The sequence below is a fragment of the Euleptes europaea genome, chromosome 4, assembly GCF_029931775.1.
Source record: "Euleptes europaea isolate rEulEur1 chromosome 4, rEulEur1.hap1, whole genome shotgun sequence".
Lineage (NCBI taxonomy): Eukaryota > Metazoa > Chordata > Lepidosauria > Squamata > Sphaerodactylidae > Euleptes > Euleptes europaea.
The window spans coordinates 63,722,522-63,738,388 of NC_079315.1; the positions used below are offsets into that span (position 1 = coordinate 63,722,522).

At 40.4% G+C, this 15,867-nt stretch overlaps 1 protein-coding gene across 1 annotated transcript in view; it reads left to right on the top strand.

Moving 5' to 3' along the window:
- Positions 1–15,867, top strand: part of FBN2 (fibrillin 2) — a 206,065-nt gene that overhangs the window by 138,912 nt on the left and 51,286 nt on the right. The window contains exons 26-35 of the mRNA XM_056847979.1: positions 1,201–1,329; positions 1,938–2,063; positions 3,569–3,694; positions 4,071–4,193; positions 4,890–5,015; positions 7,066–7,191; positions 9,151–9,273; positions 11,411–11,533; positions 13,018–13,143; positions 15,687–15,809. Of these exons, the coding sequence (XP_056703957.1) occupies positions 1,201–1,329; positions 1,938–2,063; positions 3,569–3,694; positions 4,071–4,193; positions 4,890–5,015; positions 7,066–7,191; positions 9,151–9,273; positions 11,411–11,533; positions 13,018–13,143; positions 15,687–15,809 (1,251 nt within the window). The remainder of the gene's footprint in view (positions 1–1,200; positions 1,330–1,937; positions 2,064–3,568; positions 3,695–4,070; positions 4,194–4,889; positions 5,016–7,065; positions 7,192–9,150; positions 9,274–11,410; positions 11,534–13,017; positions 13,144–15,686; positions 15,810–15,867) is intronic.

A 15,867-nucleotide genomic window follows, 5' to 3' on the forward strand; every position in this document is an offset into this window, starting at 1 on the left:
CAAACTGCCCAGTAGACACTTGAAAGAATAGGAATGTATAGTAAGTTTTTTCCTTTTCTTCTCAGCTGTAGTATTTGTGTAGAAGTATTTTTTTTCTCCTATACATTTTTTTTATTTTCAAGTATTTTTATAAGTTAGTAGCTAAATGAGAATAGTCTGAACAGCCTAAAAGTAGAAGGTCTTCCACTTTTGAACAATTAGACAGGCTTCCAAGGTGATAGGTGAAAAGGCAGAGTATGTGTTAAGGAAAGGCAGGTGATTCTGATTTACCACTTTCTTGATTCACCCCAGATTTCACCAATTATTTCCACAGGGATTAAACTAGAATAGTTTCTGGGGCTTTTTTTCTTTCAAAGATCGTTTCTGTGTTAAAGATAGGGTGGTGCTTTTAAAAGCATGTTGTATCAGGGTCCAGGCAATGGTGAGAGGTGAAGAATTGGAAACCAGCCAGTAGTTGTATAAATATTACTAGTTCAGGTTCAGTTTTATTGCATATGGCCAAAGGCCATTACAAGAACTGATAAAAATCCATATAACAGTCACCAATAAAAGTTATATTTTTGTAACAGATTAAAACTCAAAAAGTATATCTCTCTAACCCGCCATAACTTATCAGAATACTGGACAATGTCGTAGAACATTCTTTAAAAATGTAACATTCAAAGTTATCTGGGAATACCTCAACATTAAATAAATAGCAATACCACTCCAGACTTGCAAAGAAATAGAATAAGACCTTATAATTGGGTCTCAAGCCCAAACTTTGAACAGGTGCCCAAATAATGTTCACAGTTATAGTTAGTAAATCCTACTTCCCATTAAAAAAAGAGTTTTCATTTCAGTTCTGTAGGGCCAGCCTGGCCCAGATTTTGTTTTTTTGTTGCCAAAGTGAAAAGGACAACTTTATGGGAGACTATTGACTCTGTATTTGCAAGGAGAAATAAGATCTTATCCGTCATAGTACGTTGGTCCAAATTGGCCAGGATTGACTCTAGAAATTTTTGCCTTGGTTAAGATATAATGGGTTATAACATTACATATCTGTTGATCAAATGTCAGCTTCAAATAAGACCACATAATTCCTGCCCATTTCAAATGTTGTGCTGTTGCCCCTTTGTTTTGTAATTTAGGAAATGAAAAACTTTTTGAATTTTTGTGCTATCAGCATAAAAAAATTTTGTCCCTTTATCTGGGTTCTAGACGTTGATGAGTGCCACATCTCGCCTGACCTGTGTGGAAGTGGTGCCTGTGTCAATACTCCAGGCAGCTTTGAATGTGAATGCTTCGAGGGCTATGAAAGTGGATTTATGATGATGAAGAACTGCATGGGTAAGTGCTGTAGATTTATTGCTCACACACTTGGGAGCTTAGAAACCATAGTAACAACAATGCTCACTTTTGATCATACTTGTATTCAGCAATCAGATATTTCTCACTCAGTTTATTTAGAACAATTTTACACTGTTACTTAAACTAAGGTAGCTTAAATCACACAAAATTATTTAAAAAACCTGAATACTGCAGTAAACTGAAACGGCAGCCAAACAAAATTAAAATGTACAGGTTAAAAAAGTTAAAATTAATAAACAGCATTAGAGTAAAAACCAGTAAAAAAAACGTGTAAACCCCTAAAAGACTCCATATTAAAAACAAAAAAGGAGCTCTTAAAATAATAATGACATAAAAGTAGAGTGATGAATAAAACAGAAGAGTATCTCTAAAACTCAGAGAAATCTAATCAACAGGGCTAGTAAAACTACATTAGGGAAGGGTGAATTTCTAGAAAAATATCTTTGCCTGGTTCTTAAAATATTCTAAAGTCCCACGACTGAGAAAATAATCCTGTCATAGGTTTCTGTTTATTTCCAGATGTTGACTGCATCTTATTTTATCTCAAATTGTCCCTTTAAAGTGTTTTTCATATGCTGTCTCTCCAGATATAGATGAATGTGAACGTAATCCCCTTCTCTGTAGAGGTGGCAAGTGTGTGAATACTGAAGGAAGCTTTCAGTGTAATTGTCCTCCAGGTCATGAATTGTCTCCATCACGTGAAGACTGTGTCGGTAAGTTTCTTGGTGTTTTAGGGTGAAATTTTATGTATATTGTAATATAGCCTTCAATAGAGGTTGCAAGAATTACTTGTTTCTGAAGACATAGTGTTACCACGTATGGTCACAAGATACATGTACCTGAGATTCATGTCAGTGTGAATTAGTCCCACATTTCAGATTTACCCCAGGTTCATAGTTAAATAGCCAGAACATGCTCTCTTCCTTCTGCCACTTCTCACTCTATTCTTGGCTACTGGCTTTCATGTGATGCTTGGTTTGTGGAAATCCTCAGTTATGAACAGTAATCCATACAGCAGTAATAAGAGATCTTTGACTAAGTGATGGACCGCTGTAAGTTTGGAAGGAACACTAAGATCTGGATAAATCTGAAACCAGAAATAAAGTTAATTAATCGGAATAATACAACTATCTTGACAGGGCAATTAGTAAATCTCAAGCAGTCAAAAATATATCAAGCACTCATTGGGCGAAAACGCATGGTCTCTTTATCCTCCTTTAATCCCTGTTTTAGCCAGGATCGAACGCACATTAAGCAAAATGCATGTGCTTGATCCTGGCTGAATCCTGGCTGAAACAGGTTAAAGGAGGATAAAGCGACCGTGCGTTTTCGCCCATTGTTAATATCCAGTACTGGAAGCCCACTAAGATAGCAGTCATTCCACACATCAAAATACTATGCAGGTTTCTACACTCAGCAATGGAGACAAACAGCCAAAGTGACTGAGCAAGAGAGAGAATGCTAGATTATACTATTAGTGTATGAAGTTTGATACAGAAATCTAAGCTACAATAAATCTAAGTGTATAGGCAGCAAATAATCAGAAGAGGAAAGAGGAAAATCCATATTTTATGAAGGCCAGATGGGGTCCAAAACAATTCTCATATATTTTATGAAGGCCAGATGGGGTCCAAAACAATTCTCAAGACACTGGGCAAGCAAACATGTGCCCTTCAGGGAAGGACTCTGTCCCCAGTTATAGGGCAAGCAACAGAGTTCAAAAACAAAAGGTTATTTTTGTATTGTAAATTGCCAGAGATATTTTTACTGGTCCTGATGGGACAAGTAGAGAAAAACTGGTCACAGAACCATGAGGGTGAGATGACAATATGATTACTATTTCAGTTGTTGTTTGTTTATGCGGATTTAATTTTTCTGTTGATTTTATTGCTGAGATATATATGTTGTATACATTTTACTTTATTCTGGGGCCAATTTTAACATTACACTAGTAGTGTGATTTCTGTTTCCCTGTTGTTGTAACACTAGTAACAGAAGAGTAAAATCATGGGTGGATTAACCATATCAGTCTTGTACTTTAAGAACTGACTCTTAGCTGCTCATTCAAAATGAGGTTAAAACTTCACATGGAAACATTCAAAATGAAATGTAAACTTGTATCAGACCCTGTTTTTATGTCAGTTCTAGCATTTTATCTATTGCTACATTCTAAACCTCACAGTGGCCAAAGGTGAAATATGCAGGTTTTGTTTTTCAGATGTTAATGAATGTTCTTTGAGTGATAACCTCTGCAGAAATGGCAAATGTGTAAATATGATTGGTACATATCAATGTTCCTGTAATCCTGGGTACCAAGGCACTCCAGACAGACAAGGCTGCATTGGCAAGTATTGGATACTTTGACATCCAGATTTTCATTTGGATGTAAACACTTTACATTTGTTTTTCTGTGAACATTGATATCATAACAATGAATTAATCAAAAGATATTTTAAAATTCACATAGATGTAAGCTATTTATAGTTTATTTTATTTTGTGTAGTTTATTTTATTTTGATCATTAATTTCACATCATAATCAAATCAATTAATGCCTAAGAACAGTTGCTTTCTTCCACTGAGGAGAGGAGGAAGAAATGAGGACAAAAATATGGGACAAAAACTCACTATTTTACAAATATTGTTAAGGGAAACAGCAGGGGAAGGTAGGCTGCTTTGCCAACTGCCAAACATAATCTCTTCTAAATATTATTTCTCTAGATATTGATGAATGTATGATTGTGAACGGAGGTTGTGACACCCTTTGCACTAATTCAGAAGGCAGCTATGAATGCAGTTGTAGTGATGGTTATGCCCTGATGCCAGATATGAGGACATGTGCAGGTAAGAGAGTGAAGACTAGTAGTTCAGATTTTTCCTCACAACTTAAGCCACAAAACACCAATGAGTGTGCCTAAACACCATTGCACAGAGAGTAAATATACTACAAGAGCTTAGAGCATGAGCTGCAAACCAGGAAGCCTCTGTTTCAAATATTTCCTTAGTTGAAAATTCACAAGGTGCCCCTTGGCAGGCCACTGTTTTTCAGCTGTTCATCTGACAGTAATACAGATGTTACTAAATGTAAAGGAATACTAGGATATTAACTAAACATGAATAGGGGCCCAAGTCTGTCCACTAATTGTAAGGGGGGTATGTTTGTTTTTACAAAAACAGGATGAACAAATGAGGGGAGCTGTATCCTGCCTCTTTCCCTTGACTTACCTCATTTAGGCTGTCTTTTATTTTTTCCTCTTGACTTAACCTCATTTGGACCCTCTTTATTTTTAGAAGCCATTTCCTGTAGCTTCTGGGTGGCTGTGGGAAACCTGATTTGGGTCTGGGGAAACTGGACCCAACTCTCAAGAAGGTTATTGTCTAGTTGGGTCTTAAAATGATGAAGTCACAGTACAAACCACTGCAGCTAATGAGATACATTGGATCCTGCTGAAAATCAAATCCAGTAATAAAAGTAAGCATGATAGTTCTCTACAAATATTTGCCTATTAGACATTTTGCAGTGATGTACATATATTCCAGATATTGATGAATGTGAAAACAACCCAGATATCTGTGATGGTGGGCAGTGCACCAACATTCCAGGAGAATATCGCTGTCTTTGTTATGATGGTTTTATGGCTTCTATGGACATGAAAATATGCATTGGTAAGTAATGTAGATGTAGATTTCAGAAGCCAAATTAACATACATCTATTCTTAATATATCTAATATATAATTAAAATGTTCAAACATAGATACACCCCCAATGTATCAGCATGTAAATATGGAAATTATTTTAATGCTGTTTTTTAAAATGCTGTAAAGTAATTTGCTTAAATATTAAGACCTCTTAAAAGTTCCTTAAATATAATTAGAGAATGTCTTTCAAATGTTTTTTTCTTTAGTAAAAATAATAATTGTTTATAATTTTTGTTTTTCAGAAAATCCCAGGTTTTCAGGAAATTGTGTTTTTAGAAAAACAATTTAAAAAAACCCTCACAGCATAAGCACAATGTCTGCACATGTGCAGACATCACAGAACAAATGTTCTAGTGTCGTTTTGGGTTACTGTAGAAGCCCCAAATGGCACCTGATGTTCTTGCAGCAACCATGGCTGCTTCCAGAAGGAGGGTGGGAACAGCATTTAAGGGGAAGGAGAGACTGTGGGAAGTCCGAGAGAAGTGAGGAGAGCTGATGAAAGGGGCAAAGGAGAAAGATTCAGCTGGTGAGAGGAGAATGGGGAGAAAGGAAAACACAGCTGTGGACCCAGCAGCGTGTGAGAGAGGGAATTCAGAGCCAAAAAAAGTGGAGGCGTACTGAGGGTGGGCCAGGGGGTAAAGCAGAAACTGTAGCTAGTGGAGGGAAGCAGAGCAGGAACAGAGGCGGGGGGAGGGATTGGCAGGGGACTATAGGATTTCCCCTCCATAGGTCCCTGCTTGTTAGCTAGTCCATATAGTCTATGTACACCATAATCTATATCATCTTTATTAAAATAGGGCAAACTCTACCAACACTTGATCAAGTTCAGTTAACACCATCTCCCTCTGCCAGGAATCTGGGGGTGATCTTGGATACCTCCCTTTCTATGTCGGTCTTTTTCCACCTTTGCCAGGCCTAGCAACCTATGCCCTACCTATCTCATTCTGACCTAGTGATCCATGCAAGAGTCACCTCCAGTGATTCATGCAAGGGTCACCTCCAGATTAGACAGTAACTCGTTCTATACAAGGCTGTCCTTGAAACTGCTCTGAAAACTGCAGTTGGTCTAGTATGTAGCTGTGCCTGCTGGAGGCATATAGTCAACCTGAGCTCTGCCAACTGCATTGGCTTCAGATCGATTTCCAGATCAAGGTGTTGATGCTCACCTTTAAAGCCCTAAATGGTCTGGGACCTTTGTATTTGCAGGACCACCTCTTCCCTTAAACCTTCCCCAAAGAGCCTTGCACTCTTCTTCTGATAATTCTTCTGGTTAACCCTGGCCCAAAGACCATCCAAAGGTAAAGGTCCCCTGTGCAAGCACCGGGTCATTCCTGACCCATGGGGTGACGTCACATCCCGACGTTTCCAAGGCAGACTTTGTTTGCGGGGTGGTTTGCCAGTGCCTTCCCCAGTCATCTTCCCTTTACCCCCAGCAAGCTGGGTACTCATTTTACCGACCTCGGAAGGATGGAATTCTGAGTCAACCTTGAGCAGGCTACCTGAAACCGACTTCCGTCGGGATTGAACTCAGGTTGTGAGCAGAGCTTTTGACTGCAGTACTGCAGCTTAACACTCTGCACCACAGGGCTCCTCAAAGATCATCTGGCTGTCCTCAACCAGGGCCATGGCTTTTTCAGCCTATGGTTGAGGATAGCGACAGTTCTACATCTGTGGCATTCTGTCTACTGGCCTGCATTTTTAGGCTTCCTTCCTGCTTGCTTTTCCCGCTTCCTTCCTCCTGCCTCCCTTTCTCTGTTTTAATCAGGCAGGTTTTTGATATTTTAACATTGGTTGAGCAGCAGCCATATTTTTAGGTTGTCATCTTGCTGTATTTTAATGGTTCATCCTTCTCTTTGTATTTTATGTCTTATTATTTGTTATTGGTGATGTATTTTATCCTGTTGTAAACCATTTGGAGCCCTGCTTGGCAGGATGAGGGTGAAATCTAAATGAATTGTTGTTGTTGTTGTTCCTTAAAAAAAATAGTTTGAATTTTCAAATAATATGCATTTACAGATGTGAATGAGTGTGACCTAAATTCAAATATCTGTATGTTTGGAGAGTGTGAGAACACCAAAGGGTCCTTTATTTGCCATTGCCAGCTGGGCTATTCTGTCAAGAAGGGAACCACAGGATGTACAGGTGTGTTGTACTTCGATCAGATGTCCTTTTAATGTTATCCAAATTACTTTCTAGAAACTAGTGTTTGTTATTGTGCACCAGTTCTGTATTCTTTTCAGTTTTACAGACACAGCAGCATTAACGTATTTGAATCTTTGCCCAGCACACACACTAGTCATTCTTGGTTGTGAGCAGTTAGTTGGTCTGCAGTTGAACAGCTAGATTTGAGTCCAGTAACACCTTAGACAATATTTTCAAAAATCTTGTCAGCCTCTATGGTGATCCTTCAATCAAATCTGGCTGTTCTTTTCACAACAGCTTTTCCAAACATTGGGGTCCACATTGCAAATTAAATATACCCATAATTGAATGTGCAGTTAACATTACATTTAGTGTTCTATATGTTTGAAATATTTTGCTATGATACATGGAATATAGAGCTGGAAAGGATCTCAAGGGCCATCTAGTCCCACCTCCTACATAATGGAGGAAATTCACAGCTACCTCCCCAACAATTCTCCAGTGACCCTTGCTTTATGCCCAGAAGAAGGTATAAAACCTCCAGGACCCCTAGCCAATCTGGCCTGGAGGAAAATTCCTTCCAGACGATCGGCATTACCCTGGGCATGTAGGAAAGAACCACAAGACCTAAGCAGTGACTCATACTTTCCTGCCCTCCCTCTCATGATCTGCCTAAGTTTACAGAATCAGCCTTGCTTTCAGATGGCCATCTAGCTTCTGCTTAAAAACCTCCAAAGAAGGAGAGTACATCTGCAGTGCAATCCTAACAGAGTTAGAACTTTTTAAGTCCATTGACTTCAGTGAACTTAAAAGGGTGTTACTTTGCTTAGAATTGCTCTGCCAATAAAGCACTAATTCAATTATTTAATTGATCTCACTGGAGTCATGCATCAGGTCCAGCACTGCGTAGTAAACCGAATCCATTATGTTTAAAAACTTTAAGCACCACTGTTGTCTGATAGAAAGAAGATTAATAGTGCCATCCTAAGCAGAGTCAATGGCTTTAGAAGGGTGTAAATTTGCTTAAGAAGCCGCTGGTAGCTACTGAAATTTTGAGTCCTTTGAGGACTAAAAGAACATTTTAGATTACAAGGAAAATAAAAAAAATAAGTATCCGAATATGGTGTTCATGTAATTCAAAATATAATTTTATATACTGAATTTCCAGGCTGTGTATCAGTAAAATTTATATTCCAAATGTTCGGTGAGTGTGCAACTCTGACCTAATATCCTGGCAATACTAGAATAACAGTATTTCATGACACTGAGCTCAGGAGCATTTGGCTTGCCCTCTTGGTGATGTTTCATTGTAGTCCTAAACACATAAAGTGAATCCCATCTATTTCCATGTGCATGTGGCTACTAAAATGTAGGTGTGCTTAGACTAAGTTTGTGTTAAAATGTTAAGATGTTGAATGAATGCAGACTATTTAACTGTTCAGTGCTGTCCACTTATAAATCCACTGCAGGCAGCATTAGTTGCCTCAAGAGTTATTTGTCTGTAATATCTCACCTCATGGTGAGAAAACTTTTGTATAATCTTACAGTTTATAGGGAATGTGACATTGCAGGAATATATATATATATTACAAACCATTTTTATAAAAATAAAACAATGTGAAATCATACTACTCAATATGTTGTGTGTGTGTAAAGCTCCTTCAAGTCGCAGCCAACTTATGGCGACCTCTTTTGGGGTTTTCATGGCAAGAGACTAACAGAGGTGGTTTGCTAGTGCCTTCCTCTGCACAGCAACCCTGGTATTCCTTGGTGGTCTCCCATCCAAGTACTAACCAGGGCTGACCCTGCGTAGCTTCTGAGATCTGACAAGATCAGGCTAGCCTGGGCCAAGATCAGGCTAGCCTGGGCCATCCAGGTCAGGGCACTCAATATGTTAGATAAACATATTTATCAGTGATTCTGATTTCAACGTTTTAATGTGCAATTTGGTTTTCTTAGATGTGGATGAATGTGAGATTGGTGCCCATAACTGTGACCTTCACGCTTCATGTGTCAATGTCCCAGGAAGCTTCAGGTGTAGCTGTAAAGAAGGATGGATTGGAAATGGAATTAAGTGTATTGGTGAGTGCAAGTTGATTTCTCAATTCACCAAGTGATGAACTTGAGTTAATTGATTATTAGTGGGTAGTTTGGTTGTTTGTATTATAGCTGGAGCCAGCAGAGGATTCTTAGTCCTTTGGAATTGTCATTCCTACCCTTACAGGAGGTAGGGCCAGTTGGCTGATTCCATTCTCTGCGTGGAAGAGGGGCTTCCTATCTCCCCGCCCAGTCACATCTAGAGAGTGGGATTCAGGCTTTCATAGAGCTCTCTGGTGTTCACTCATGTAGCTTAACTGCAAACTGTGTTTTTTCTTCCTCTCTTCTTAGCCCTACACTTCCTAAATAGGGGTAGGATGCCACATGGGTGATGGAGGAAAATATCATCTTGAAATTTAGGCTCTGTCATATAGTATTCATGGGACCACTACCAAGCATGCTGAACTCTTCAATTACATCCTTCCAAGCCAACTTCTAGCCAGGCAGGTGGGATATGAGACCATATGGTCTATCTGTGCTGTGCTGATGGCAAGTTGCCGTGTGTGCTGGCATAGCATAAGTTGGCACTGTATTCTTCCATTCCCAGCTGTCCTATGGTTTGGACCAGTGGGGAACAGCAATAAAAGGAGCCCTTGTCCTTCTCCTCTTCCCCCAGCCATGCCGTTCCCTCTGGGCTGAATAGAAATTAAGGTATATATTAAGGTCTGTTTCATTTCAGTATCCATTTGTTGCTTTGTGATCATTTCCGTTCTCCCTTCATGGTTAAGAGGAATTCTACATAAGATTAGATTCTGTCAAGTCTTGTTGAATAACACTTTGGGGCATAACAGAAATGAAAGTATTAACTATCACATAACTGATAATATGAACTTAGAAACATCTCTAATGGGAATTAAGTAGTACTGATCCATATAGCAGCCCCTGAAGACACAGGGGCAGACATCTGTTTTTTGTCTCATCCTTGATCCTGCAGGTAAATTCTGGATCCATATATCCACTTAAGCAGCACCAAATCTGTAAGGCTTCTTATTATTTTAGTGATGAACCTGTTGTGGAAGCAACAGGAGAAAAACTGGCACAAGTTAAACGGATGCCTGAATTGTCATATCTCAAACTTTATTCCCCACTTTCTCCTGGAACAGAAGGGTAGTGTAGCTCTGCAGATGACTATTAGGCCAAGATATCATTCTGAACTGCCTTAGACTAGAAATAATTTATTTGTTTCTTTATGTAGCTTTTTACATATGACAGTATTAAAAATAATTGAGAATCAAATCAAAACACCATCCAGACTAAAAATCTATCAAGAACAGCAGCCATCATCTAGAAAAGAACCATCGACTGAAAAGCCATCCTGAAAAAATTCAGCCTTATAGCTTGTGAAAGTGCAACCAAGTGGATGCCTTCCTGACACATTTCAGGAAGCAATTCCATAGAGAGCTACCACCTGCCCTGGGAACGCCTCCTGGGATGCGGTCACGGGGACTTGTGCCAGGTGGACGCCGGCAGAAGGCTGCACTGGTGAGGGAAGACTATGCAGTGCTGCAGCACGCAGGCACCTGCGGAAATGCCCCCATGCTGGCATAAGTGCCCATTATCATGGGATAAATGGGCACTTATGCCAGTGCTGGGTCACGTCAGCTCCTAAGCCGATTCTGGGGGGGAGGGGCTTAGGATTGTGCTCTTACTCTTTTTAAAAAAATGAAAGCTGGGGATTCAGACAACCTGCTTGACCTATCGTTACAGCAGTAATGCAGGTGCAGCCTCGCTATTCTCAATGGGGCAAAATGCCCCATTAAAAATTTTAAAAGCTGCCGAAAGGCTTTTTAAAGCCTTTTGGCGGCCAGGAAATGGGTTAAAGGTGCTGCGGCAGCGCCTCGGCCATGCCGTTCCCAGCCGCCAAAAGGTAAGGAATGAGCTGTATGTATAGAGGTTATCTGAACCATATAATAATGTGATATAATTTAAAACCTGTAACATGAATTTGTCAAACAACATTCACTCTATATTGCTTAAGTACTTCTGTGCCCGCTGATACAAAATATAAAGATATCCTGAAGACTGAGGGCTCATTTGTGCAAAAGACTGCTAATGCAAGCCAAAGATACTCTTGGGCATGTGTGAGATTTTGCTCAGCCCTTATCACTTTGCTCTTTGGCAGATCTTGATGAATGTTCCAATGGAACACACCAGTGTAGTGTGAACGCTCAGTGCACAAATGCTCCTGGATCTTATCGCTGTATCTGCGCAGAAGGATTTACTGGAGATGGATTCACTTGTTCTGGTAAGACAGTTTTAAGACTTTTTCTGGAGGAATTATATGTCATCTGCTAGTTTCCCCATGGCGCAGTACTGCAGTCCAGTCTCTGCTCACGACCTGAGTTCGATCCCGATGGAAGTTGGTTTCAGGTAGCCGGCTCAAGGTTGACTCAGCCATCCATCCTTCCGAGGTTGGTAAAATGAGTACCCAGCTTGCTGGGGATAAAGGGAAGACGACTGGGGAAGGCACGGGCAAACCTAAGTCTGCCTAGTAAATGTCGGGATGTGACGTCACCCCATGGGTCAGGAATGACCCGGTGCTTGCACAGGGGACCTTTACCTTTACCTTTTAGTTTCCTTAAGAAGCAGAATTCTGAGAAATAATACAGGGGAAATAATAAAGGAGTTCCTCTTCAATACAGGTTAGGATCTTTTCACAAAGTCAACAAACCCATTTGTAGAACTACCTGGCATTTATTTGTTATTTTGGTTTTCACCCTATGAGCCTTGCAGTCCAGAAAACAATTCTTCACAGCATATTTTTCTTTCACTTAGCCAGTCTGCACATGTTCTGCTATCAGCCAATATCAGTTAGATGAACTTCATGGCTTAAATCAGGATAGGGATCAGAAAACCAAGATATTTTTCAAAAATTCAGGAACAAACTCTTGTTTTTCTAATCCTGATTTCAAAATTGGGAAACCCCATTCCACTCCTCTTGACATCATTAGGTACAGAACTGAGTCTTCCCTCACCCCACCCCAGAAACACCCAAGTCCATGATCCACAGAACGACTACACTGAGACCTTGCCTAACAGCAGCCAGGAGGCTTCTTTGCAAGACCTGTGCTGCTTTGTTGTGCCTGGAATGCTTAAATGAGGGTCTCAGGGCCCCAGGGGCATGTCATTTTCTAGAGTGCCTGAGGATGTCCTGGACCTCCTATGTCCCAGGGCATCTTCTACCTGGAATGTTGTCATGCCAGTGCTCTTTGGCAATCCTGGGGAAAAGAGCCCTGGGACAATAGTTTCCACACTGAAACCAGAGAGGGAACAATATCATCACTGAAACAAGAATTCACACAATTTTCTGACTTCTAATACTTTTTGGCACATCTGGATATATTTCTTGAAAAATCTGAACAAAGTCTGATTACCCTTCCATTATATTACACCTACACACAGTTGTAGTTTTGAAAACAGGATATATTCTCCAAGGGATAAAGTAAGTATTTCCATTAAGAGGCTTGAAATAGTAAAGTAATTTTTTTTAATAAAAGAGATTCTTTTCAGTCATTTTACTAGCTTATTTATTTACGTACTTCATTTATAGTCCATCTTATCCCCAGCCTTAGAAAAACTACACAATTCTGCTTTACGTTAGCCAGGATTTAAAAAGTAATAATAAATTTGAAAATCAAAAGTTGAGCGAACAAAATTGACCTTTAGCAAAAGGGGCAAAATATCCTGAAGTTATAACTGTTAAATGACAGTATTAATTATGTCCAACAGATATCGATGAATGTGCAGAGAATATTAATCTGTGTGAGAATGGGCAATGCCTGAATATTCCCAGTGGATACCGATGTGAGTGTGAAATGGGTTTTACCCCATCTTCAGACAGTAGATCTTGCCAAGGTAAGTTACCACTACTCCAACTTCATTTTATGAATTTATATTGGATGACAGGAGAGAAACCACAAGAAATACTGGGAAGAGTTGCGCCCTTCAGTTCAGTAGAAAATTCAATACATAGTTAACATATACAAGTAATTTTTCTCCCAACCATGATTTATTTTGTGGGGCCAACTATGATAAAGGTGGCCTTAATTTTTAAATATTTGTTTGATTCTCTCTACTTGCCACTAGCTTCTATTTACCTCATAATTTTTCTGCTATACTTCTTTCCCTGTTTTCCCCTTCTCTGTCTTCTTGGGACAGAGCTTCAGAAAATGATATCTTGTTTCCTAAAGGGATATCTTGCTTCTTAAAAAGCCTCATTGCTTCTCTGAGCCACTCATCCTTCTCTAGCCATTGTAAGTATCATAATGGTTGTGATAATGATTTTGCTTCACAAATTTAAATAAAATATGGATGGTAGGGGTCATTAAAATGTATTTTTGCAATTGTCTTCCAAGTACATTGGTTATTAATTCACGTTAAGATTAAACATTTACACATTTTCTGACACTCCAAATGTATCACACAACTGCAGGTTATATTTCTTTTTGTTTCAGTTTCAAGGATATGCAGGAATAGGAAGGGAAAGACAAAAAGATGCCTACCTGTTGTTAGTTGGCATCTCTGCCCATTTAAATTTTAAAGGGACTAGCCCCACCTAACATCTGATAGTCAGGTAGATGGGAAGCCAGATCTGTCACTGGAAATAATAGGACCATTATTTCCTGTGGGTATCACCTCATCTCTCTGCATCCCATAGGAAATAATGCATCCATTTATAACAATGGCAAGGCAGCCCTGGTCTCTGTCCACTCAACTGTCACCTTTTAGTGAAGGGGGACTTAACTGGATGGCATCAGAAAATGGCAAGTGGTTGTTTGGGCTGGCGGGCAGGCTCTGCACTCCTGTGAGGTTTCACTGCCTCACCCAATTCGCTGGTGGGCTCTTGCACTTCCAGGAGGCTTGGCTGTTCAACTAAGCCTCTGGGAAGAGCAGAAGCCCACCTGCCAATTCGGTGGGGCAGCAAAGCCTTGTGGGAGTGCAAGAGTCTACCTGCCAACCCAGACGGTCACCTGCCATTTTGCAATGCTGACAGGCATTGCCAGGTAGGTGACTAACAGCTGATAATCAAGTGAGCAGAGAGCCTGTTTTCCTGCCACTGGCAGCACATAGAAAATAATGGTTTCTCATAGCAAATTACAACCTCTCTACAGCCCATAGGAAATAAATAATATTTTCAATGGCTACTAGACCTGGCCTCTGTCCACCTGACTGTCAGCTGTTAGTTGGAATGAGTGAACTGCTCTGCATCTGGCAGGTAGGCAGTAAAAGTCAATGTGAGTGAGCAGGCAACAGTCACAGTAGGCTGGAGGCAGGCATCAAGCAGGCAGGGAGTCAAGGCACTAATAGCAAGCCTTATGGAAGCTGTTGAACCAGCAAAGCTCTCAAACTTCTGCAGGATTATATAAGAGGCTGCAATCCGCACCTTTTCTGATAACATGTTTAAAGATCTGGCTCCTTTCACTAAGTACTACACCTTATCTCCTTCATGGGGGGAGGAGAGAGAGAGAAAGAAGAAGAGGAGGAGGTTTTTATACCTAGCTTTTCTCTACCTTTAAGGAGTCTCAAAGGAGCTTACAATTGCCTTTCCTCCCCACAACACACACCTTGTTGGGTAGGTGGGGCTGAGAGAGTTCTGAGAGAACTGTGACTGGCCCAAGGTCACCCACCAGGTTTCAGGTGGAAGAGTGGGGAATCAAACCCAGTTCTCCAGATTAGAGTCCACTGCTCTTAACCACTGTGCCATGCTGGAAGCCCCAAGCTGCTTGTTGTGTATTCCTTCTTTGGGTCCCTGTCTCTGCCCTGGTCCTCTTCCATCCCTGATCCTGGTGCTCTGGGGAAGACCTTGGCGGGTGTCCTGTAATGGTTTCAGGTTATTGGGAGGTGCCAATGGCTTGCAAGGCTCCTCAGTTTCTTCCTGGTCTTTTGGCTCTTTGGGGGTGGAATCCAGATCTGGTTGCCAGGATCTGCCTGAAGAGTGTTCAGAAGGGCATGCACCTTAGAGATCTCAGGGCCTGAGAGGGATTCTTCATAATCTAAAGAGTTTGCCCCAGTGGAACTGGAGTGAGCCATGACAGTCAGCTGTTAGGCAGGTCTTCTAGTCCCTTTAAAATTTAATCAGATGGGAGATGCTGACTAACTGTTATTTGGCAGGGCCAGCTTCCCTTCCCTTCCCTCCCTGCTCCAGCTGCCTCTGGTGGGGGAGGGAATGGGGGGAATTGAAAAATGGTCCCAGATTTTTGGGACTCCTTCCCTCAAAATCCCAAAACAGTAATGAACATCTGAAAACTTTAGGATTACAAAAAACATGCCCGCCCAGAAATCCAGATCTGAAATTAATGCCAACATTTTTGAAGTGCACACCCCATATGCATTCATGCATACTTCAGAATATTTATCATACTGATATCCATTAACTAATTATTCTGTCATCATTTCAGATATTGATGAATGTGTCTTCCAGAATATCTGTGTATTTGGTACTTGCAATAACTTACCAGGAATGTTTCACTGTATTTGTGATGATGGCTATGAACTGGATAGAACAGGAGGAAATTGTACGGGTATGTCTTATGTATCATACAGTATGTATATATTTCTTTATCACACTTTAATTGCACT